The 20850-nt window shown below is 50.7% G+C and overlaps 10 protein-coding genes across 10 annotated transcripts; 5 read left to right on the top strand and 5 right to left on the bottom strand.

Annotated features, from left to right (window-relative positions):
* Positions 1–107: 107 nt before the first annotated feature.
* Asppvi_008846 (cytochrome b5 reductase family protein) lies at positions 108–1259 on the bottom strand (the record flags this gene model as incomplete). The annotated part of the gene is made up of 1 exon (XM_043304711.1): positions 108–1259. One exon carries the CDS (start codon positions 1257–1259, stop codon positions 108–110), a length of 1152 nt encoding a protein of 383 aa, XP_043160646.1.
* Positions 1260–1648: 389 nt separating this feature from the next.
* Asppvi_008845 (putative amino acid transporter) lies at positions 1649–3548 on the top strand (the record flags this gene model as incomplete). Its single annotated transcript, XM_043304710.1, has 2 exons — positions 1649–2683; positions 2739–3548. 2 exons carry the CDS (start codon positions 1649–1651, stop codon positions 3546–3548), a joined length of 1845 nt encoding a protein of 614 aa, XP_043160645.1.
* A 280-nt stretch (positions 3549–3828) lies between these two features.
* On the bottom strand, positions 3829–5767 carry Asppvi_008844 (glycoside hydrolase family 32 protein; the record flags this gene model as incomplete). The annotated part of the gene is made up of 2 exons (XM_043304709.1): positions 3829–4220; positions 4279–5767. The coding sequence occupies 2 exons, from the start codon at positions 5765–5767 to the stop codon at positions 3829–3831; spliced, it is 1881 nt and encodes a 626-aa protein (XP_043160644.1).
* A 1262-nt stretch (positions 5768–7029) lies between these two features.
* On the bottom strand, positions 7030–9484 carry Asppvi_008843 (CeGAL family transcription factor; the record flags this gene model as incomplete). The annotated part of the gene is made up of 5 exons (XM_043304708.1): positions 7030–7344; positions 7410–8007; positions 8070–9089; positions 9192–9283; positions 9404–9484. 5 exons carry the CDS (start codon positions 9482–9484, stop codon positions 7030–7032), a joined length of 2106 nt encoding a protein of 701 aa, XP_043160643.1.
* Positions 9485–10602: 1118 nt separating this feature from the next.
* On the top strand, positions 10603–12477 carry Asppvi_008842 (amidase; the record flags this gene model as incomplete). The annotated part of the gene is made up of 5 exons (XM_043304707.1): positions 10603–10856; positions 10917–10938; positions 10998–11270; positions 11328–11522; positions 11578–12477. The coding sequence occupies 5 exons, from the start codon at positions 10603–10605 to the stop codon at positions 12475–12477; spliced, it is 1644 nt and encodes a 547-aa protein (XP_043160642.1).
* Positions 12478–13122: 645 nt separating this feature from the next.
* Asppvi_008841 (polysaccharide deacetylase family protein) lies at positions 13123–14228 on the top strand (the record flags this gene model as incomplete). The annotated part of the gene is made up of 4 exons (XM_043304706.1): positions 13123–13228; positions 13288–13865; positions 13938–14041; positions 14099–14228. 4 exons carry the CDS (start codon positions 13123–13125, stop codon positions 14226–14228), a joined length of 918 nt encoding a protein of 305 aa, XP_043160641.1.
* Positions 14229–14550: 322 nt separating this feature from the next.
* On the bottom strand, positions 14551–15832 carry Asppvi_008840 (replication factor C subunit 4; the record flags this gene model as incomplete). The annotated part of the gene is made up of 5 exons (XM_043304705.1): positions 14551–14776; positions 14840–15262; positions 15316–15415; positions 15467–15687; positions 15744–15832. 5 exons carry the CDS (start codon positions 15830–15832, stop codon positions 14551–14553), a joined length of 1059 nt encoding a protein of 352 aa, XP_043160640.1.
* A 465-nt stretch (positions 15833–16297) lies between these two features.
* Asppvi_008839 (uncharacterized protein) lies at positions 16298–16999 on the top strand (the record flags this gene model as incomplete). Its single annotated transcript, XM_043304704.1, has 3 exons — positions 16298–16667; positions 16744–16812; positions 16902–16999. The coding sequence occupies 3 exons, from the start codon at positions 16298–16300 to the stop codon at positions 16997–16999; spliced, it is 537 nt and encodes a 178-aa protein (XP_043160639.1).
* Positions 17000–17127: 128 nt separating this feature from the next.
* Asppvi_008838 (protein GET4) lies at positions 17128–18473 on the bottom strand (the record flags this gene model as incomplete). Its single annotated transcript, XM_043304703.1, has 4 exons — positions 17128–17714; positions 17767–17919; positions 18074–18330; positions 18430–18473. 4 exons carry the CDS (start codon positions 18471–18473, stop codon positions 17128–17130), a joined length of 1041 nt encoding a protein of 346 aa, XP_043160638.1.
* Positions 18474–18989: 516 nt separating this feature from the next.
* Positions 18990–20580, top strand: Asppvi_008837 (DXO/RAI1 family decapping nuclease; the record flags this gene model as incomplete). Its single annotated transcript, XM_043304702.1, has 9 exons — positions 18990–19064; positions 19120–19362; positions 19430–19461; positions 19515–19542; positions 19601–19608; positions 19661–19764; positions 19818–19988; positions 20073–20372; positions 20435–20580. The coding sequence occupies 9 exons, from the start codon at positions 18990–18992 to the stop codon at positions 20578–20580; spliced, it is 1107 nt and encodes a 368-aa protein (XP_043160637.1).
* Between the last annotated feature and the right edge of the window lie 270 nt (positions 20581–20850).

The following is a 20850-nucleotide window of genomic DNA, read 5'->3' as shown; positions in this document are numbered from 1 at the left end:
CCCAGCTTTATTCAACATAGTGCCGAATTTATATATATACAATTACTTACACAGGAACATTTAGAATGTTACATATTGTAAATGTACATAGACGGGATGGTGGACTCTCAAAGCTTCCAAACCGCCCAATCTTTCAGGTCGAGTTCCTTGATAACTCCGTTAAGTGGACCTTGGAGTTCCATCCCCTGTGCCCACAGCTTTGGTCCTGCCATATAGCTGATGAAGCCTTCCGGTCCTGACACAAGGATCATTTTACCGCCAGGAGACCCATTGGAGGAGGCGGAATCGGTGAATCTCGTGATGAATTTCTTCTCAATGAATGAACTCTCTTCGTCCACAAAATAGTCAACCGTAACTTGGCCCGGATATCGAGCTTTGAGAGCCTCAAGCTCGCGGACCATGAGCGAAGTGGCTGCCGGGTCCTGTGTAGGACCGACTGGCGGAGGACTGCTGGGTTTTGATGACCCGAACAGACCTGAAAACCAGGATCTTTGCTGCGCTTTGTCTATTGCCGAAGTATCGTTGCAACCTCCCAGGCAGTCATCCCGTCTCCGGTTCGCCCAGAGAATGTGAAGCCTCGGCTTGTAGTCCGCGTCTGTCCGGCGTAGAAGCGTATGCCCAGCCTGCAAAGCAGGAGCAATTCCAGTACCGCCCGCGATAAAGAGAATCTGCCGAGTATCTGAGGGGATTTCACATTCGATTCGAGGTCCGCGTACTTCAATAGCTGATCCTACATCAAGAGAATGCAGATACCGCGATACCTCCCCAAACGGGTCTTTCCGAATGAAGAACCGGAGGCACCCTTCTTCGTGCCCATCTTCTGCCTTTAGTGATAATGGTGGTAGGGGTGTATAGTCTCTTCCGATTTGCAATTGCGGTTGCTTGAACATAACGCTCCATACGCCCGTCTTCCATGCATCTTCGTAGACTTCGCGATTGCCGTCGGGTTTGGGTGGTTTCAGAGTGAAGATGCTGCCGCTCGACGATACCGGTTCCCTTGCGACAAGACGATATTTGGTAAAGGTGACTGGATTCAGGATGGCCGACTCTGAGCCTTGTTGCGATCTAACGTAGGCTCCGATGCCTGCCGCGGTTGCAGTGACAATGGTCAATCGAAGCCATAGACGCTTTTTCGGCGGAGTAGGTGCGGAGGTTGTAGATAATGAAGGCGCGGTATAACGACGAGAAGTTACTCTCTTGATAATGGTAGAAGGCGGGTTGAACAAAAGTCCCCCTGACCTTGGTAGTCGGGATCTCATGAGGTTGCCTCTCAACGAAAGAGCACGTGTGATAAATGTGTACCGTCGAGTCTTTTGTCGTGATCTTCATCTTCAAGCTTAATTGGAGACCCTTTTTGTCCTGGCGCTAAACTCGATCGGGCATCAATGAAGAACCCCTTGGCGACGATCATCTTTATTTTCTCATCTCCCACTCTCAGCACTACGGGGTAGAGCATCTGAATCTCTTGCTGCTGTTGTATTACCATATGATATCGCCGTCGGTCGGATAGACCCCGCCATTGTCGTCTGTGCAACAGCCCTCCGCCTTCTGTTGGGATGGAGAGAGATCCTCGTCCGCTCTTGTTGACGACCTGTTTGAATAACCACAATTGATACATGAATGCCTTTACAGCTACCGGCTCGAAGAAATGTCCCATATTACCTTTTCGCAAACGGATACCAGATCGGACAACCTCCATGCCCCTCGTGATTCTCTAGAACTTGCATCACTTGCGTCTTCCTCCCCGGAATCTGCGGGCAGGTCCTCAGCCTCATCCTCGCCCTCGGGCATTTCCTCCTCACGCAAGCTCTCCCTCGAGGACGAGGATCCCCTATCGAACTCACATGCGCACACAAATCTTGAGTCTGGGCGAGCGAGGTCGGCCCGATCGTACTCCATCTCCTCTGCTTTCGATTTCGGCAATGCCCTCTTTCCACTATCGCAAACCGCCGGGGGGTATGCTCCCTTAGGGGCTCCCTCCGCACTTGACCGACAAGGCGGGACCGACGGCTCGTTAGAACGAAATAAAACATTGACATACTTGAACGGTCTGTCGTTGGTGGTCGGGATCGTCATCGGATCTGGGATCTTTTCGTCGCCGAGTCAAGTCAATGCCAATGCGGGGTCTCCCGGCGCAGCTCTGATCGCGTGGGTTGTCGCAGGATTGCTGGCATGGACCGGCGCAGCCAGCTATGCAGAATTGGGTGGCGCTATCCCTCTCAATGGTGGAGCCCAGGTCTACCTCTCCAAGATTTTCGGGGAACTGGTTGGATTTCTCTTCACATGGTGTGCTGTTCTGGTGCTGAAACCAGGGAGCGCCGCCATCATCGCGATTATCTTCGGCGAGTATGTCGTTCGAGCAGTGATACATGCGGATGCCGAGACTGTCAGTCCCTGGATCAGTAAGGGTGTCGCATTCGGGGGCATGTTTGTGGTGACCGTGCTGAACTGCATATCGACCCGACTGGCTGCGCGCATAGGGGATTTTTTCATGTTCTTCAAGTTCATTGCATTAATAGGGGTCACGGTCATAGGTATTGTCGTTGCAGTGACTGGGTTCTCTTCGACCGGGAGCGCCAATAAGGAGTGGAAAGAAGGTTGGTTCAAGGGAACAAGTACTGACATCTCCGGCTGGGCCGTTGCAATATACGCCGGTCTGTGGGCTTTTGATGGCTGGGACAACGTAGGCTCTTCCATCCCACATTCTGTCCCCTGTCATTTACTGACCGTAGCCGCAGACAAACTATGTGACCGGCGAGTTTAAAAATCCTAGCCGGGATCTTCCCCGAGTGATTCACACGGCAATGCCGCTGGTAATCTTGTCCTACCTGCTTGCCAACGTTTCGTATTTCCTTGTGCTGCCTCATTCAACCATAGAGGCGAGCAATACCATTGCTGTCCAATTTGGCGACAAGGTGTTTGGCTCCGTGGGGGCGCTTGTTTTCGCCCTGGTGGTGTCTGCGAGCTGTTTTGGGGCCCTCAACGCAACGATCTTTACCAGTGGTCGGCTGGTCTACGCTGCTGGCAAGGAAGGTTACTTGCCCTCGATGTTCGGCAATCTCTGGACTGGTAGATCCAGCACCATGGGAACCAATCGATTGCAGCGCCGCTCGTGGGCTAGCAAGTCCCTGTCCCGGATTTTCGGAGCAACCACTTGCATCGGATATACACCGATTAACGCCATGGCATTAAACAGCGCCTTGACATTGATATATATCATTGGTGGCGAGTTCAAAACTCTGGTTACGTTCTACGGCGTCGCAGGGTACACCTTCTACTTCCTCACGGTCCTAGGCCTGATTGTCCTCCGAATCCGAGAACCGTACCTGGCGCGCCCCTACAAGACCTGGATTTCCACACCAATCATCTTCTGCTGCGTTAGCCTCTTTCTTTTGAGTCGCGCGGTTATCGCCGAGCCACTGCAGACGTTGATCGTGGTGGCCTTCATCATCGCTGGCGTCCCAGTCTACTTCTTTCGCATCTACCAACGTGACGGGAAGATTACGTTTACCGGTTGGAAGTTCTGGCAAGCCAGTCGACGTCGGTAATGCAATGAAATGCGCCGACCTAACCTAGCCTCTAGGCGTATAATGAACATTCCCTTATGAGACGAGTGACGCCCATGCGCATAGCTTGCATGTATGACTACGGCTTTAAAATCTGCAGCATTATTATGCTCGCATCTGGACGATCGAGTGAGTGATTGGCGATTACCGTGATCAGAATGCGGCTACCATGTTTATTTCGACCCCTGTCTTCCTAGTTGCGAGTTTCCTCCCGCGTCTATGTGGGCTTGTCATGAGATACAACGCTAGTCTAGAGATCTATCTAATACTTAATTTCATCACGAATCGCGCTCAGTCCATCCCAAACATCTGCCCTCAGCAGCACAGCAGCAGCAGATGTTGATGGTTTCAGCTGGCTTTCGATTGCCGAGGCGAAGAATTTCAACCCGGTGCAAGCCTGCGAGTGAGGTGTATAGATGCGTGTGGAGATGACCGTTCTGCTATTCACGAATACTTCGAGCACACTTGCATCGAAATAAGCGTGGACGTGAAGCGGTTCCGTCACCTCCTCGCCCTCATTGTTGCAGAAGGTGAAGAGAGTATGCGGAGCGGTCTCGGGGTCGTGATTGATACCGGCATCGTGAGGCGAAGGCCTTTCGATCGTGAACGTCTCGTCGTATGGTTTCCATGATAGGATAGTGCGTTGGTGGAAATCTCCTTGTGCGTCAGCAATTATTGCAACTTTGGGGAGAGAAGAAGAGAGGGAGCTCACCAGGGCTGTGGCCGATTTCCAACCCTACTGCCGCGCAGTGCTTCCCAACCATAAAGGTCGCGTTCAATTCCCACCTAGCAGTGCCCAAGGGCAAGAATGCAGGGGGCTGATTGGCCAAAAAGCCCAGATGTACCTTGGATAAATGCAACTCTCGTGCTGATGTTCGAAGTATGCCGAGCCTGGGGTCCGGCCGGATACTCAATGTTCGAACCCGTGTACTTTGCGAATGGCGCTCTGTTTCGATAGACGTAATGGATTCCAGCTTCGACTGGTGGGCTCGCTTGACATTGTCAAGAGTCACCAGCCTTACTCGTCGCGGTAGAGACATGACGCCACTCCAGCCTTGTCGATGGCGCAGACGATCCGGTAAATCCTCTTCCGTGATCCAGCAGTATACGACGTACTGCTCTGTGACCGGATCCCAGAAAGAGTTTGCGGCGTAGGAGCACCCGTGATCGAAGATCCCGGAGAACGAATATTCTGCGAGAGGCTCGAAAATGCTCTGCGCCTGCAGTCTAGGTCGGGCATTAATACACATCCAGAGCAGGGAGCGCGGTACTCTCTTTGATCCATCCTCGGAAGACAAGCGTCCCTCTGCGCCGAAGATCACGAAATCTCGGGAGACGCCGTCATCAGTCAACGTAAAACAGTTGGCAACTTCCCAGTTGACGCCCAGATCTCCCGACCACCGAGAGGGTCGAAAATTCAAGCCAACGTGAAGTAAAGGCCCGAGGTATGTCCATTCCGCCAGATTGTCGGGATTGACAACGTATACAAATACTGTTGGGGACTCTTTAGCGATACCTCCGGAGATAAATCCATACAAGTTCGGGGAGGCCAGTCCATCTTGTCGCTGGGCCCGCAACGAGGGCCAGCAGTTCAGATAAGGGTCTCTCCAGCCTGTCACCTCGAGTTCTGCAGGGGCGCCGGGGAGAATCGGGTTGCTGTCGAATCGTTGCCATGTCCTGCCATGGTCATGGGAGACTGCTATACTTAGCGATTCACTGCCCTTGACATACGGCAGAGTATAGTGGAGTGGAAGATGATTTACGGACGTGTATACATACGTAAGTACACCCGGCTTGCCATCCGGACCGTGAGGACGGAAGCAGCCAGTGAATACGCCGCATCGATCATACTCCGCAGACGGCGTGAGACATGGTTCAGGGAATATTTTCCAGGACACTAGATCGTTGGAAATGGCATGGCCCCAGGAGATGTTGCCCCAGTCGTTCCCGTGCGGGTTCCATTGGAAGGAAAGATGGTACAGTCCAGTCGCCGGGTCATATCCAAGCCCACAGGGGTCATTCATCCACCCCCGGGGCGCAGCAAGATGATATGACGGTCGCCACTTAGAGTCCACATGAGCTATACCCGTCGCTTGCCGGTTAGTCTTGGCTTTCTGTTCTGGATCGCAATGGACAGGGCGTATTGGCGTTTCACTGTTGCCCAACCCTGCCGCATGCTGGGATCCTGGAGGGATATGCATGTCGGCCGGATTTATAGGACGTAGGCTCTGCAGATCCGGCACAAAACTGGCCTTAGAGAAACCACGTTGTTCGGAACAGAGTTTGACTTTGAGACAGAGTGTAAATAGAGACTAGTCACCCGACATGGATTCGCTGATGCTGTCACAGTCATTAGAGTAGCTGCCATTGCAGTACGCAGGAACTGTCGATCCTGTTTCGAGGCAACGCAGTAGGGAATCTCACCCTCTTTATTCAATACGCAGGCATCTGGGATTGAGATCGACGTTCCTAATTAACAATGAACATGATCCTAGAATGTCGATAAAGGATCATTGACTGTAGAATGTCAATGGATCACGGGGTTATCTCGGAAGGATGCGGAGAGTTGTCGGAGAAATCCTGCTATAGCAGCTGTACTATCCTCTGCGCTTCACCTCATTGCTGTATCCGGCAATATCAAGGAAAATCTTGCGTCCAATGCATCGAGAAGCACGAGCTCTACCTAGACCTAGCTCAGAGGTTTAGACGAAATCAACTGCTCATCCAATGACCGAGTGCTCCAGCAGGCATCAACATTCAGGACTGAGGAGGGTCAGGAGCCATTCAATTCCTACGATTCTGAGAGCTCGGCCGTGTTCAGCGATCTCAATTTGTATCAAGCTTCAATAATAATGAGACGGTAAAACCTAGCGTCCCGCGGTGACAGGTCTGGTCTCCCGTCTCGACCCTCGACCTCCGGCCACCGCATACAGAGTGCACAATACCGGATTTACCCGGACATCATGAACGAGGCCCGGAATGTCATGCAAAGTGCAAACAGGGTGAAGGACTGGGCTGTGAATTGAGCCGAACAGAACGCGTGGAGAGGTGGTGCCGCATTTAGTACCCGACAATGCTGCGAATGTCTTTAGGTATTTTGGCAGGCCCGGAAAAAAGGAATATGTCAGAAGGGGCCCATGTATGTTCCATATGAAACTCGGCGCAATGAGCTGGAGTCCTGTCAACTCTTTCGAGGGCCACTGAAGGTGAATCTCAAGCGAAGACGTTGCTCAAGTTACATTGATCATCCAGCGCAGGTATGGCATGAGTATATTGTCTGTTTCCAAGATGCTGTACATCCCCCCGGGGCAATTCTGCTATGAATATGAGTGCGTAGAATACATGATAAATAATCTCCCGTAAAGAGTCCGACCTGAACCCAGGAAAAATACCGTAACAAAGACGTGCAAGCTCATGAAGTCGGTTCCAGGACCGGGGTCGGCTCTGCTATTATATACAAATGTCATGTCTGTGCCCAGTTGCTGCACCCGACCCCGACGATGTGCAAAGAACTCAGGTAAGCCTTGAATTTTTCCAGAAAGGGGTGATTGCCACCGCGGAGAGTATTCAAAAGCAACATAAAATCCTCGGCTAACGACTGAGTAGAATGCACAGTTGCTGTGGTTGGAGCCATGGCTCCCACCAGGCTTCCAGGAGGCAGGACGCCTGGCCCTGCCATTGAGCCAGCCACCGAAGCCGTAGAATGTTCACCAAGAGGGTGGCGGACATTGGAAGAGATTCCAATTGCACTAACCGCAATGTCGTACAGCTTCTCAACCTACGTGCGCGTGTTAGTAAAGCCAAAAACCAAAATAGATTTTTGTCCAAATGGACTGTACTCACTAGGCCAATTCCATGCGCTTCCATCGAGCTAAGACGCAATGACTGGCATATCTTCAAGGTGTCCACAGCAACCGTGATGGCGTATTCGAAAGACAGCTCCTGGTGGTCGGAAACAGGTCTCAGGAGACCATGAGTGGAGCACAGCACCCACACCCGATTCTGCAGCCATTTCTTCGTGATAAACACATCGGCACACTGTGTCTCCCGCATACTGATTGTCGGTTGGACGCTCTGGGCTTGAACCGGGGCCGACTTGGTGCGTTCAAACCAGTCATAGCCCTTGTATCGCTCGGACTCGCAGACTCTGCTAAGATTTTGATGGATGGACAAGGCCTTCTCCTCGGTGAGATTCTCACAATAGCCTGAATTGACGTTGCAGCGCTGATTCCAACAGTCAATAACCTCTTCGTCAATGGCATCGAACAGCTCCATTAAACGGGCCAGACCCAGCATCCCCTCGGCATCTTTTTCGTTATGAACTATGATACCGGAAACAACGCTGTGTGTTGCATTGTGGATGAAATCATGGACAGAACGCATGCTGAACCCCGGTCTTCCCCAAAAGGTAATGGTATGTCGCCGCTGCAATGCATAGGCTCTTTCAAAGGTTTTTGTTAGCATTCTATCGGTTTGGCACATCTAGCTGGTTGAAGCTCATACCTCTCTGTGATAGACAAGACCAGATAGGTCCGTAATCGTTGGCCTTTTTCGTCGTTTGGTAAATCCCGATATGAGTCAGGGTTGTTCAAGCCCAGCGTCGCTGCAAGGTCTAGAGCCTCTCGGAGTCGAAGCCACGCAGCATTGTGCTGGTTGCTGCCGAAAAGACATCCAAACAGGAAAAAGCTGGTGAGAACCGCCTCGATGGTTGGATGTTCCCCAAAATCAGAGCAGCTCCGCATTTTCGTCGCCTCGTTCATCATTGATCTAGCCTGGCTGGCTCGGGACGAGGAAGTGGGCCGTTCGTCAATCTCGATAGGCTGCGTCAGTGAGAAGGCGCATAAGGATAGTAGCATGGCCCCGAACTGCGGGTTTCTACGATGCTCTTGAGCCAGCATGCGAATGAACAAGGAGGACCTGTTCAATACAGGCAGAGTCGGGTGCAAGCGGTCGAAGTAGACTTCAATCCACGGAATCATGTTGGCCTCGAGGATCGATGACGGCCATGTCGTTCGCATCGGAACGGGGGCGGTTGGCATGACCCCCATGGTAGAAAGAGCCAAGTTTGAGGCGTCCACATGATGAGGGTGCAATCCAGAAGCATCCTGCTCCGGTTGGATGATTGACGGCAGCGACGTCTTTAGGTAGATATTGCTTCCTGGAAACTCGAATACAGGCACCTGCGCATCTAAATTGTCGGGGAGCCAGTACTCAACATCGTTGCGCTCATTCCAACTGATGGCAGAGTTAGTCTGAGAATCTACCGACGAGGTATCTGTAGCGGGCCACGACGGCCCGATCGAGGTGTTTGGACGCGGTGGTACTATGTCCGTGGATACTGAGGCCTCCCCACGCTGAGGGATAGGCCACTGGGTGGGATCTTGCGCTGATGGGGCGATCCCATGCTGCCCCGTCTCCCGAGAGGGAACCGGCCTCTGATACGGGAAAGCGTCTGGAAGAGACGATTGAGAACTCTTACGTAACAGCTGAGTCTGTTGTTGTTGACGAATTTGGGACACACGACTGTTCGGCAAGCATTAAAAAAATGTGCAGATGATTAGAGATGGACGGATTCTCAAATAGAATATCCGAGCAATAACCACGCAATTGGTTCAAAAAACTCACTTGCCAGTTGGCCCCCGCTTTTTCTGGGGCTGTAAGAAGAGGCATTCAAATCCCATCTGGCAACACGCGCGACATGGTTGCGAGAGACTACACTGTATGGTCCTAAGCAGATTAGCATAACAGCCCCCTCGTCGGCAGTAGTTACTCCATAGGGAATAATGATCATCAGGAACGAGGCCAACCGGGGAAATAAGAGGGGTCAGTCAACTTGCTTTTATCTTACGCAGTCGGCAATTATCACAAGCTCTTCGGACCGGCGTTTTCTTCACGGCATTGGCAGGACTCGGGTTCATGGTGGCATATTTGTGAGTGGAGTTTTTTGTGTGGAGCGAAGAGAATAAATGGGGGAGGAGTAAAAGGCAGTCTGTACAACCGGAAGAAAGGGCAAGGTAATTATGAGGAATTATGGTGAGCTCAAGGGAATGAATGATAAATGATTGATCTTCAAGCAAAGCAGAGAGTGGGTTATTTGAATTTGGGGATGAAGAGAGGGTAGAGCGGGTCGTCCGGGGAGGCTGTGAGCGCTGAGGTGAGCACCGTGGTTAGTTAGGTACACACCTTGGATACTCACTCTGCCCCGTCTGCCATCTGATGATCGGATCGAGGCTGTGATCCAGTCCAGACTTTTATCCACGAGGCGGGACTACGGAGTAGGGAGGGAGGGAAAAGGGAGTATGGGTGACCGTTGAATGTCCTGTGGATCGTCCCAGGACTAGACCAAGGTAGTAGTAGGTTCAAAGGTTGATTTGCTCGTCCCCTGGCTTTTTGCTTCTTCTCTGGTCTTCTCTTCCAACGGTTCGGGCAACGGAGGCCATGGAATCGTGGAATTTATTTCCATTCTTGTAATTATTGTCATTTTTACTGGAAGGCTAAATTCTTATCCTCAGCAGGCATGAGCTTAGATACCGGGATGCCTGAAAACCTAACACTTTAGGTGCAAATCGGTGGATTCCTGAGGTATTAAGTGAGACACTATTCTTCCCGATCATCATCATCATCATCATTACTATGTAGTATGATCATCGTCGACATCGTCATCACCAAGTCAAAATGATGATGATTAACATTAATGGATCAAGATCCCTGTGGACAGATTCATACGTTTTCATCGACATACTCCAAAGTCTCCGAACTCTCCAATTGCTCGGCAGTTAGAGGCCCCCCTCTAACTGCCTGTCCCCCCGCGTCTGACCTAGAGCGATCGGGATCCACGAGGCTGCGAGTGCCATTCCCAGTCACGTTCAGAATTTAGAATTTAGAATTTAGAATTTAGATACACACATGTCACAGATACGCCGTTTTAGCTAATTAAGTACGGGGCTTGAAACATGCACTCCGCTATTAAATGCTTCTAGCCCAGCATTTTGATTCTTGATAACAGTGCTGATAACAGTGCTAGATCAAACACAAGATGGGCAGCGTCCAGACCTGGGAGCAAACAGTGGCTGAGAAACGTTCCTTACGAGATCGGGCTCTAGAGCCATATATGACCAGCGATATTGAACAGCGCCCGCCTCGAATTCATAATGTGCATCACCGCACCTGCCTACATGACGATTCTACCATCCAGCAGATTACGGACATTGACAGCGTTCCTGTCCTTCTCGAATGTTTAAAACGGGGCCAATATACTGCGGAACAGGTCAGCCTTGCTTATATCAAAAGGTAAACTTCAACGCAGCCCCTGCGGCCCAGAAGGATGAACTGATAACTGGAATTGATCAGAGCCACGATTGCGCATCAACTTGTGAGTTTATGTTGTGCTCGAAGCGTCTCGCGATGTGGAGCTTACGTCGGCATCATTAGACCAACTGCCTGACAGAAGTCGTTTTCGAAGATGCACTTGAACAGGCTAGACGGCTGGACCAGCTGTTTAGAGAAAAAGGTCAACTCGCGGGCCCGCTTCACGGCATTCCAGTCACTCTCAAAGATCAATTCAATATCAAAGGAGTCGATACGACTCTAGGCTACGTAGGTCGTTCATTTGCTCCAGCTACCGACAATGCAGTGCTCGTTGAGATGTTGAGAGGTATGGGTGCCGTTATCATCGGAAAGACAAACTTACCGCAGAGCATTATGGTCCGTATCTCACTGGGACCATAGCCAAAGGTACGAGTAAACTAACCCTCTCTTCAGTGGGCTGAAACTGAGAACCCGCTCTGGGGTCTAACGGTCAACCCACGAAATCCTCATTTCACTCCTGGTGGCTCGACAGGGGGTGAAGGAGCTTTGCTGGCTCTGCATGGCTCGGTCCTGGGGTTTGGAACAGATATTGGAGGAAGTATCAGGATCCCGCAGAGTATCAACGGTCTGTATGGTTTCAAACCAAGTGTATGTTCTACAAGCCTTGGTACCAGTGAAGAATTTAGGTCTGATTCTGTTATAGAGCAGCCGATTTCCATACTACGGCGTCCCGGTCTCCACCGAGGGTCAAGAACATGTTCCCTCGTCTATAGGGCCTATGACAAGAGACCTCTCGTCACTCTCTTATGTCTGTCGCATATTTGCAAACGCTAAACCATGGACCTTGGACCCTAAATGCGCTCCTCTCCCTTGGGATGAGGATAGCTTTCAAGATGCGCTATTGAGGCCCCTCGTCGTCGGTCTGATTATGGATGATGGAGTTGTGAAAGTCCATCCCCCTGTCGAGAGAGCCCTCCGAGAGCTATCCGCTAAAATGGAAGCTCAGGGCCATGAGATCGTGGTCTGGGACGCATCGGATCATTTCGACTATATCAAGCTCATGGATCAATACTATACCGCTGACGGATGTGAGGATATCCGGCGCGACGTAGAGGTCGCCGGGGAGCCTTATATCCCTCATGTTGAAGCTCTGATCAACCGTGGGAAGGCGATCTCCGTCTATGAATACTGGCAACTCAACAAGCAAAAGACTACACTTCAAAAGAGATATCTTGATAAGTGGAATGCCGTTCAGTCCCCGTCAGGGAAGCCAGTCGATATTCTCCTTAGTCCAACGATGCCACATGCGGCCGTCCCCCATCGCAGTGTGCGTTGGGTAGGTTACACTAAGATCTGGAATCTGCTCGACTACCCTGCAGTCACCTTCCCTGTGGATCAAGTGAGAGCAGAGAAAGACAGATTGCCAGGCGAACTCTATCGCCCCAGAAACGAGCTGGACGAGTGGAACTGGGGCCTCTACGACCCGCTGACGATGGACGGCCACCCGATAAACCTTCAGATCGTTGGTAAAAAACTTGAAGAAGAGAAGGTATTGGGGGCGGCAACAGCCATTGAGAAGCTCTGGAGGGCAGCCAAAGCGTAGCGATCTTATCTAGCTTATATCCGTAGGACGTGATGTTTCTGACTCAAATGGCGACTGGATAAATATGCACCTCTTGTAGCATCATCCCCTCAGTACTTTTACAAACGTATCTCAGCTGTAGAGCGGACGAATTCCTTAAAACTCGCTCAGACCTGTGCTTTTGACTCCCACGACCTTCAAATTTGGGGTTGTGCTGCTCCCGTCTCCAACTCTTCCCCTCATGACAGCTGGGCGAGTGTCGTCTGCTTACAGCCAGGCCACCCCACCCTTGGCTACCTGCGCCTGCATATCCGAATCAAGAGGGGAAATGACCTGTCCCGCATTTCCCATTTCAAGCTACATAGAATGCACGTAACGATCCATGTAACTCGAAGCCAGGGGCCTCACCTATCCCTCAATTGAATTTCTGCCAAAAAAGGGTAGGTCATAACTGCAGGGTCAATAGACTGATAAACACGAAGATACAGAGACATAAATTGATTCCTTATCTCGTCTTATCATAGTTCTGACTGTTTCTCCAATGTGGCTGACCTGATATCAAGCCAGGTGGAGCAGGCTCGCATATATAAACCGGCACAACTTGACCGTCCAAGCCGTCTCCATCATAAACGCCTTCTTGTAAAACCCACCGGACGAATCAGAATTATGGGCAAAAAACGCATCTTGGTCGCCTACGGGGTGGATATTGATGCTGTCGCGGGTTGGTTGGGGTCCTACGGTGGTGAGGACAGCTCGAACGATATCAGTCGAGGTGAGACACTGCGCATGCACTCGAACAAGGCAACTAGTTCTTACCGCATCTTCTCACAGGACTCTGGGCTGGTCATGTGGGTACCCCACGTCTTTTGAAGCTCTTTGAGAAATATAACATCAAAGCCACATGGTTCATCCCCGGCCACTCCCTGGAGACATTCCCTGAAGAATGCGCCCAAGTGAGAGACGCAGGACACGAGATCGGCCTACACGGCTACAGCCATGAGAATCCCAGCGACATGACTCCCGAGCAGCAAAAGGACGTTTTGGACAAAACGTACCGCATGCTGACAGACTTCTGCGGCAAACCGCCTCGGGGCATCGTGGCGCCCTGGTGGGAGACGAGCAAGGAGATGGCGGATCTCCTGCTTGCGTACGGAATCGAATACGACCACTCCATGTCCCATCATGACTGCCAGATGTACTGGCTTCGGACAGGGGACACTTGGACCAAGATCGACTATAGCCAGAAGGCGGAGGCCTGGATGAAGCCGCTGGTCCGCGGCCAGGATACTGGACTCGTGGAAATCCCCGGAAATTGGTATATTGACGACTTGCCGCCGATGATGTTCATCAAGAACGCGCCTAACAGCCATGGATGGGTGAATCCGAGGGACATCGAGGATATTTGGAAGGTCCGTTTACCCGTGACCGGGCCCAGGCTAGGTTGTTACTGTCCACGCGGGCTGAACTGATACCTGTTCCAGGACCATTTTGACTACTTCTATCGCGAGTACGACAGCTTTGTCTTTCCGATGACGATCCACCCCGATGTTTCAGGCCGGCCCCATGTCCTTCTCATGCATGAGAGGTAAGTCTGTTGCTTGCGCAGGTCTCTGCGAGATTTCTCAGGCCGACTAGAGTACAGGATCATCGAGTATATCAACAAACACGAGGGTGTGGAATGGGTGACGTTTGAGCAAATGTGCGATGAGTTTAAGAAGAACCACAGGCCACCTGAGGGTGCCAAAATGCCGGTCACACCGGTTCTGGAGTAGCCTGCGATCCGGCCGAGCTACTTTATGCTCGTAGTCCCCATAAGGGATCCGTTATATAAGCTGGCGTATCCATAACCCACCTGCCTGGGTTGAAAACTGCTAGTGTATTCAGCAAGCTGTGCTCAATTGGAACGCATACGAAGATCTAATTAGATTCAAATTGTAGAAAAATAGATACCATATGAAGCTTCTTGTGGATGCATAATTCGAAATACACCAATTCAGCTCGTTGCAGTAAGAAAAGAGGCTCAGACTTCACTCGGCCGTTGGAACGCCGTAACACCATGTACATGCCCTATGAAAATGCTTTTGGCGGGAATATCTAGGCCTTCGGAGGCTCAAAGAGTTGGGGCTTCATGTTGATTTTGCAAAGCTTGGATACGCACCCACTCAGTTGAAGGAGCGATTGCACACCGTCGAGAATGCGCATATGTGTGAACCCAATCTCTCTGATAAATTCCAGCTTTGAATGCTCTGACAAAGTCGGAATTGTCTTGGTGACTCGAAACATGGTGCTGATGATATCATGAGATGAGTATCCGAGATCCCTAAGCGCAGTTATCAGTATATCGGTTGAGAAGCAATAATCGAACGCAATCACGTGCGCATACCATAACTCGTTCAGCGTTTCTAGCGCAGCATCGACCTTTCCTTCCCAGCATGCCTTGATCATAGCTTGAACCTTGATCGGATGTGGGCTGTCGACCACACGAAAAACATTGTCTCCACTGACCAGACCAAAACCGGACCATGTGCTCTGCAGGTTATTGATAGCCTGACGCATATCTCCCTCAGCACTGAAAACCAGCGCAGCGATCCCATCTTCTGTGTGATCCACCTTCTCAGCATCGCATATCTGTTTCAACCGTTTCACCACCTGCGCGTCTGTCAATCGAGCGTAGCGCAGTATAGCGCATCGAGACTGAATGGGCTCAATGATCTTATTTGACTGGTTGCAAGCAAATGCAAACCGTGTTGTAGAAGAGTAGATTTCCATCGTTCGTCGTAATGCCTGCTGCGCGCCAGGGGTCATGCTGTGAATGGTCAGCGACTATCCGTACATAATTTTAATTCTCAGGTATCACACCTATCCGCTTCATCAAGAATAACAATCTTGTGACGGCCCGGTGGGAGCGTCACCTTCTTCTGGGCAAAGCCTTTGATTCGACTCCTGACAACATCGATACCTGAGCAGATCGTCAGAATGGATCCGAACGGACTGACTCAAAGCAATATACCTCGTTCGTCACTAGCATTCAGTTCCAAGACCGCCTCCTTATAAGCCTCTCCTAGCAGTTGCCTCGCCAAGCACAGAATCGAGGTGGTCTTTCCGATACCAGGCATGCCCGAGATGATAACGTGGGGCATATTGCCATCTTTGGCTATAATCTTCAGTCGCTCAATTGTTTCTGTATTGCCGACGATATCATCGAGGAAGATGGGACGATATTTCTCCACCCTAAAAAGGTCATCTATTAGAAATTGTCAAGTAGAACATCGTGATCTTGTACAAACCAGGGTAGTTCATAATCGGAGGGAGCTCCAGCAGTAACAGCCTTGAGGCTATTTCGAGAAGCACTTGCTGAGGATTCCGCTTGCACCATTGTGAAGAGCTGAATGCAGGAATTGGTGAGCTGTACTAGGAATTTCTGCAGTTCCTTGTAATGTGAAACAACAGGCAGATTATCAGTTAACTGACCTGGCTTTCGGAAGACGCGAAGGTTGGAGACGCGTCGGGACGGAACCAAATTTGGCTTAATTGGGACTCCGGATCAATTCCGCCCTTTCATCTCCACCCACTGCCCCCAGCATTGGCTGTTTATTGTTATGCCTCAGCATTCGTTTTATTCTTCTAGGCTAATTCTTTTGTTACAGCCTCAACTAGCTTGAATTGTCTTGACACTCATTTCAGAACCGCGTATGGCTCAATCACGTCACCTTACAAGCATCTATTCTTGCCCCAAAAAGTAGTCAACAAGCATCACAGTTTCTCCTCGGCTTCTGGCAGTCCTTCCTGCTAGGAACTTTCTCAATAATCCAGGACCTATTCCTGCAAATTGCCTGCTAGGATGGGCACAACATCTGTCAGACGCAATCTCTTCCACCATAACCTCAGCAGACGCCCGGTCTCTACTACGCCTGGGTCGATGCAAAGTGGCAGGAGCAATGGGATTTCGGGTCCTGCCTCTCACACGCTACAGTCCTCTTCCGAGTCAATGGGCCCGTCTCTGACTTCTGGTGCCTTGGACAACGGAGATATCGTGGTCAGGGACAAGAACGGTGGTTACAAGCTTGACATTCCTGTTCTCCCGCCTGCCATTACCGGCGAAAATGGCGACGGTATGGATGGTTTGGACGAGGGTGGAACTGGCGGGGGAGCAGGAGCTACGGCTGTCGATTCAGCTAGCCAAACTGAGATCAGCGGGCGAGAAAAAGAAAGTAGGTTGGCAGGCCGCAGGCTGGAGAAACGGTTGGTGGTCTGAATGCAGAAGCTGACGTGACTGGCCTGTCGAAGAGATCGAGGCAAGCCTAGCAGAAATGATGTATCGAAACAGAAACAGACAAATGAGCAACGAACCAGCCGGTAAGTGCATGCGTACAGTGGGTCTAACGTGGCCCTACGTGATCCTCTGCTCTCATACTGTTTGCAATCAAAACACTAATATTCGACAGAAATCCTCAATCTCATCCATCAAAGTCTCCGAAGTAGAGTAGCGGCGCTCGAGGAAGACAACTGGATGTACGAGCCAGAAGTAGATTCACATGCCTAAAGCCAGCTTGCAGCGTCCGGGACAAGCCAAGTACCACTGGACAATCACGCTTCAATTATCTATCTGGTATCTACTTGGTTAATATGTTCAAGATACATATATCACGCAGCGGTCGTGGCCTGGATCATCTAATCGAGCTCCATGCTGGCCGGCGGCGCCTCCACGGTCTTCGACTGACTCCGTCCCTGGGGTGTTCTCCTACTTCCGCCTTGGTTCTGACCTCCGAACAGCATACTGCCCATCATATCCAGAAGTGGGTTACCTTGTCTCGGAATTTTGATCGCGAAGTATTGCTCGCCTATCTGTGACAAAGCATCATCCCAGATCCCCACTTCCTGGATCTGCGATGCGTAATGGGCAGTTAACTGCTTGAAAAGGTCTGCGCTACCTCGCTGAATAGTGAGAAGCAGCATGCTTATGAAGTTCAGCAAAGGCAGAGATGGGAAAACTCGAACATCGGAGCTGGCGCTGCTGACTTCTTGTACGCCGAGGGACACATTTGAGGAAGAGAGCCGTGAGGTGAAGATGAGAAAGGCTTTGTTGGCGTTCCGGAGGTTGCCGACTAACAGGTAAGGAAAGACTGCACGCGAGGCGTAAATAGCCGCCGTATGAGGCTCGTCGTTCGTGTACCACTMGTACTCGAGCTTCGCGAGTGTCTCGGCGGATTCGGAGGTTCCAAGGATGAGATGCTTCTCGGCATCATATGGCTCATTGTCTGCAAGATCGTCAATGCGTCGTAAATTCACCGTCACATATGGCCAACGAACCTTCAGCGTATACTGAACCAGCCGCATGGTGCAACTCCGCATCTCCTCTCTCCACAGGACCGAACCGTCCGCTCCAGCCGATCATCTCTTGAATGAATCTCTTCCTCGTGGGCTCTTCCGACGGGAATTCGCGCAGAAGCTCGATTAAGCGCTCTATATGCAGAAGCATCGTTAGCCGATTTCGATCTCAGAAAGTGCAATATCCTTAGCCCACCAGCTAGCCGCTGGTTCCATATAGATTCACTCAGAAAGACTTCCATCCATAAAGAGATAGCGTGTGATGTTCAATAGACGAGAGCAAACTCACTCTTTCGGGCTCGACCCTCCGCATCGTTATCTCCTCCAGTAATCCCCCACCCCGCCTTGGTGTACACCTCGTCTACCAACATAATAGCCAAGTCTCCCCCACTCGCAGAAGCGCCCTGCTGAGATCCAGCTCTCAGCAGAGCAGTCGCACCGCCAGCCAATATTTCAGCAGCGGCTTCATAATTCGATTGTTTGATGTATCGCGCAGCGATAACACGGAGTTGTTGATGAGCTTCGTAGTAAGCACCGGAGGCGATTCTGCAGATGAGAACCAAAGTTAATATCCATCATCCTCTTCTTGAGAGGTCGAAAATTGAAAAATTTATTGTCGTATGTCAAAGCTCAAGGCAAACTTACTTCTCGCGTTGCCGAGCAATCGTCTTGTCGATGCGTGAGGTCATCTCGGAATGTGCCCACAAGTGACAGGGGACTGACGGAGGGGACCACAAATTCAGGGGGAGTTGCGTCGAGGGTGTAAAGAAGCTAAGATTTTCAAATTATCGTGAACAAATAAGTTTGTAGAGCGATTCCAGCCTAGGTGGATAACAAGATCAGCGACAGCTGAGAGCGGATGGACGAGTGTCGAGAACTTTTGGTGGGGAACTTCCCTGGTGTCTTCCAGAACCGCGGAGCTCCTCCAGATACAGGCCCCTTGTTACTTCGGCGGAAAATATTCCAACCCAGCAAGTTTGACGTGCATCGATCCAAGTGAGGTGTAATTGCTCCTCGTTTGAGCATCTGTCAGTGCACCTAGAAGATCATATATGTACTGGCGTCTTGCTCTACCTAACAATCGTACTGGTCGCAAGAAGCCTATATAGATGCCACAGCTTGAAATAGCTTTGCCTGCAAGCATCATTTGATTTTCTTTCACAATAGGCACAATATACGCCCGATACACCTCGGTCGAAGAAGCTATGGATGGTGGTGCATTTGACATCCAGCCAATTGGCCGCTTCTATGGCGCCAATACCACAATCCGACGTCCAAGGGTATGTCGTTTCCGTGTCCATACAAGACAAAAACTTGAAAATAACCCGGAAACAGGAGATCACTTGCTTCTCATATGATGATGAGCATAAGTTCCAGCTCGGGGATTCGTCCCTGCGGTACTATTATACGCCGCGCCTCCCTGCGGATTTGAATCGTGGCTTCGACACTTTCCAGAAGCTAGATGATACCGCCGATGAGCATCTAGACGCTTTGCTAGAGACCATTATAGCTCTGGAAAAGGAGACTGGGAAGAGATGCGAAGCCGACATCATCACATGGAGAGGCATGATGACGAAGGTAAGCCGCTCAAGTCTCTCGTTTCATCTGGAAAGTGGCTATTACTGATACTAGCTCCTTCTTGAAGATTTTGACTGCTCCTTTCGACAATCTCAACGGGTATGCAGACCGGATTAATGAAATGCCTTCATCTTACTGATCTGAAACGTTAGTTTCGAAATGAATGCGACTTGTTTCCAGGTAAGGGCTGTTTTAAGCTCGTTGATACGCTGTTTACATTTTAACAGTGAAGATGCAGGGTACCATGTTTGTATATCCTTCTAAACTCCGCTAATTCTACGATGCTGATGGGGAGTAGTTTCGTTGAGGAGAACAACGTCTATAAAAACCAGCAAAAACGAATCCAGCAGAATCAAAGAATGCCCCCGGGAATGGCCTCCCAGGATCTGATGGCATACTGGGGTACGGTTACCGCTCCATGAACTGATTACAAGAAGCTGAAATTGCAAGGCCAGGCTACAAATTTGAAACCCTATGTTTGCTTCAGCAGCCATGGGATCCAACCCCTCGGGCTGAGATCGAATGTCGCGAAGATCTCGTGGTCAACAACAATGCACAATACTGCTCGGTTGTTCGAACAGGGATAGGGAGTTCACGTTTGATCATTGGTGGTGAAGTCGATGCTGGTATGCTCTTCTCACTCTAGATGCATGCTTACGGCCATTTTTGAGGGGGTGGGGTTAAAGCCTGTGCTGATTCTGTTGTGCTAGTGTGGGACTGCAAACCCGACCGCAAGGAAGATCCCATCAACTGGGTAGAGCTGAAGACTTCGGCAGAGATCCGGAACGACCGTGACATGATAAAGTATGAGCGAAAACTTCTGAAGTTCTGGGCACAGTCGTTCCTCCTTGGCGTCCCCAAGATCATTGTTGGTTTTCGCGACCATCACGGTATAGTTCATCGTTTGGAAGAGCTTGAAACAGCCAGTATACCAAACAAGGTAAAGAAGATAGGACGGGGTACGTGGGATGGTAACATTTGCATCAACTTCGCTGCTGCATTCCTCGAATGTAAGTCTCAGCATATGCACTGAAATGCCCCTTCCATGTCCGTTCAGCTAATGGGTTCAAAGGGCTCAAAGCCACAATCAAGGAGGGAGGAACGTGGCGAATCCGTAAGCTGGAGAAGTCTTCGCTTATTCAGGTGTTCAAGATTGAGGAGACTGGGACAGGCGACATCATCTCCACGTCGTTTCTGGATTGGCGATCACGCTCATGATAAGGTGGTGTCGGCGCCTACAAACTGTTTGACTGGGGGGAACCTTGCACTTCATTTAATGATTCGAAACACAACAAACTGCGGCAGGTGCGCGAATCTGGCTGCCGATTCGACCAATGCAATGTGAGTGGACTCGCCGGCTTCGGGTCAGGCTATGATGGAAGTAATGTATTTGAGCAGCCTGATATCGTGGTAAGCACTCAACGTGAGCAGCCTGACCACAGCACTGCTTTTGAAGCCCGTATCCGGGTCTTGAGAGACCTGTCGTGC

This window comes from Aspergillus pseudoviridinutans (genome assembly GCF_018340605.1).
Source record: "Aspergillus pseudoviridinutans IFM 55266 DNA, scaffold_6, whole genome shotgun sequence".
Classification (NCBI taxonomy): Eukaryota; Fungi; Ascomycota; class Eurotiomycetes; order Eurotiales; family Aspergillaceae; genus Aspergillus; species Aspergillus pseudoviridinutans.
Note: the sequence above shows the minus strand (reverse complement) of the source record. Positions and strands in the feature narration are given on the sequence as shown.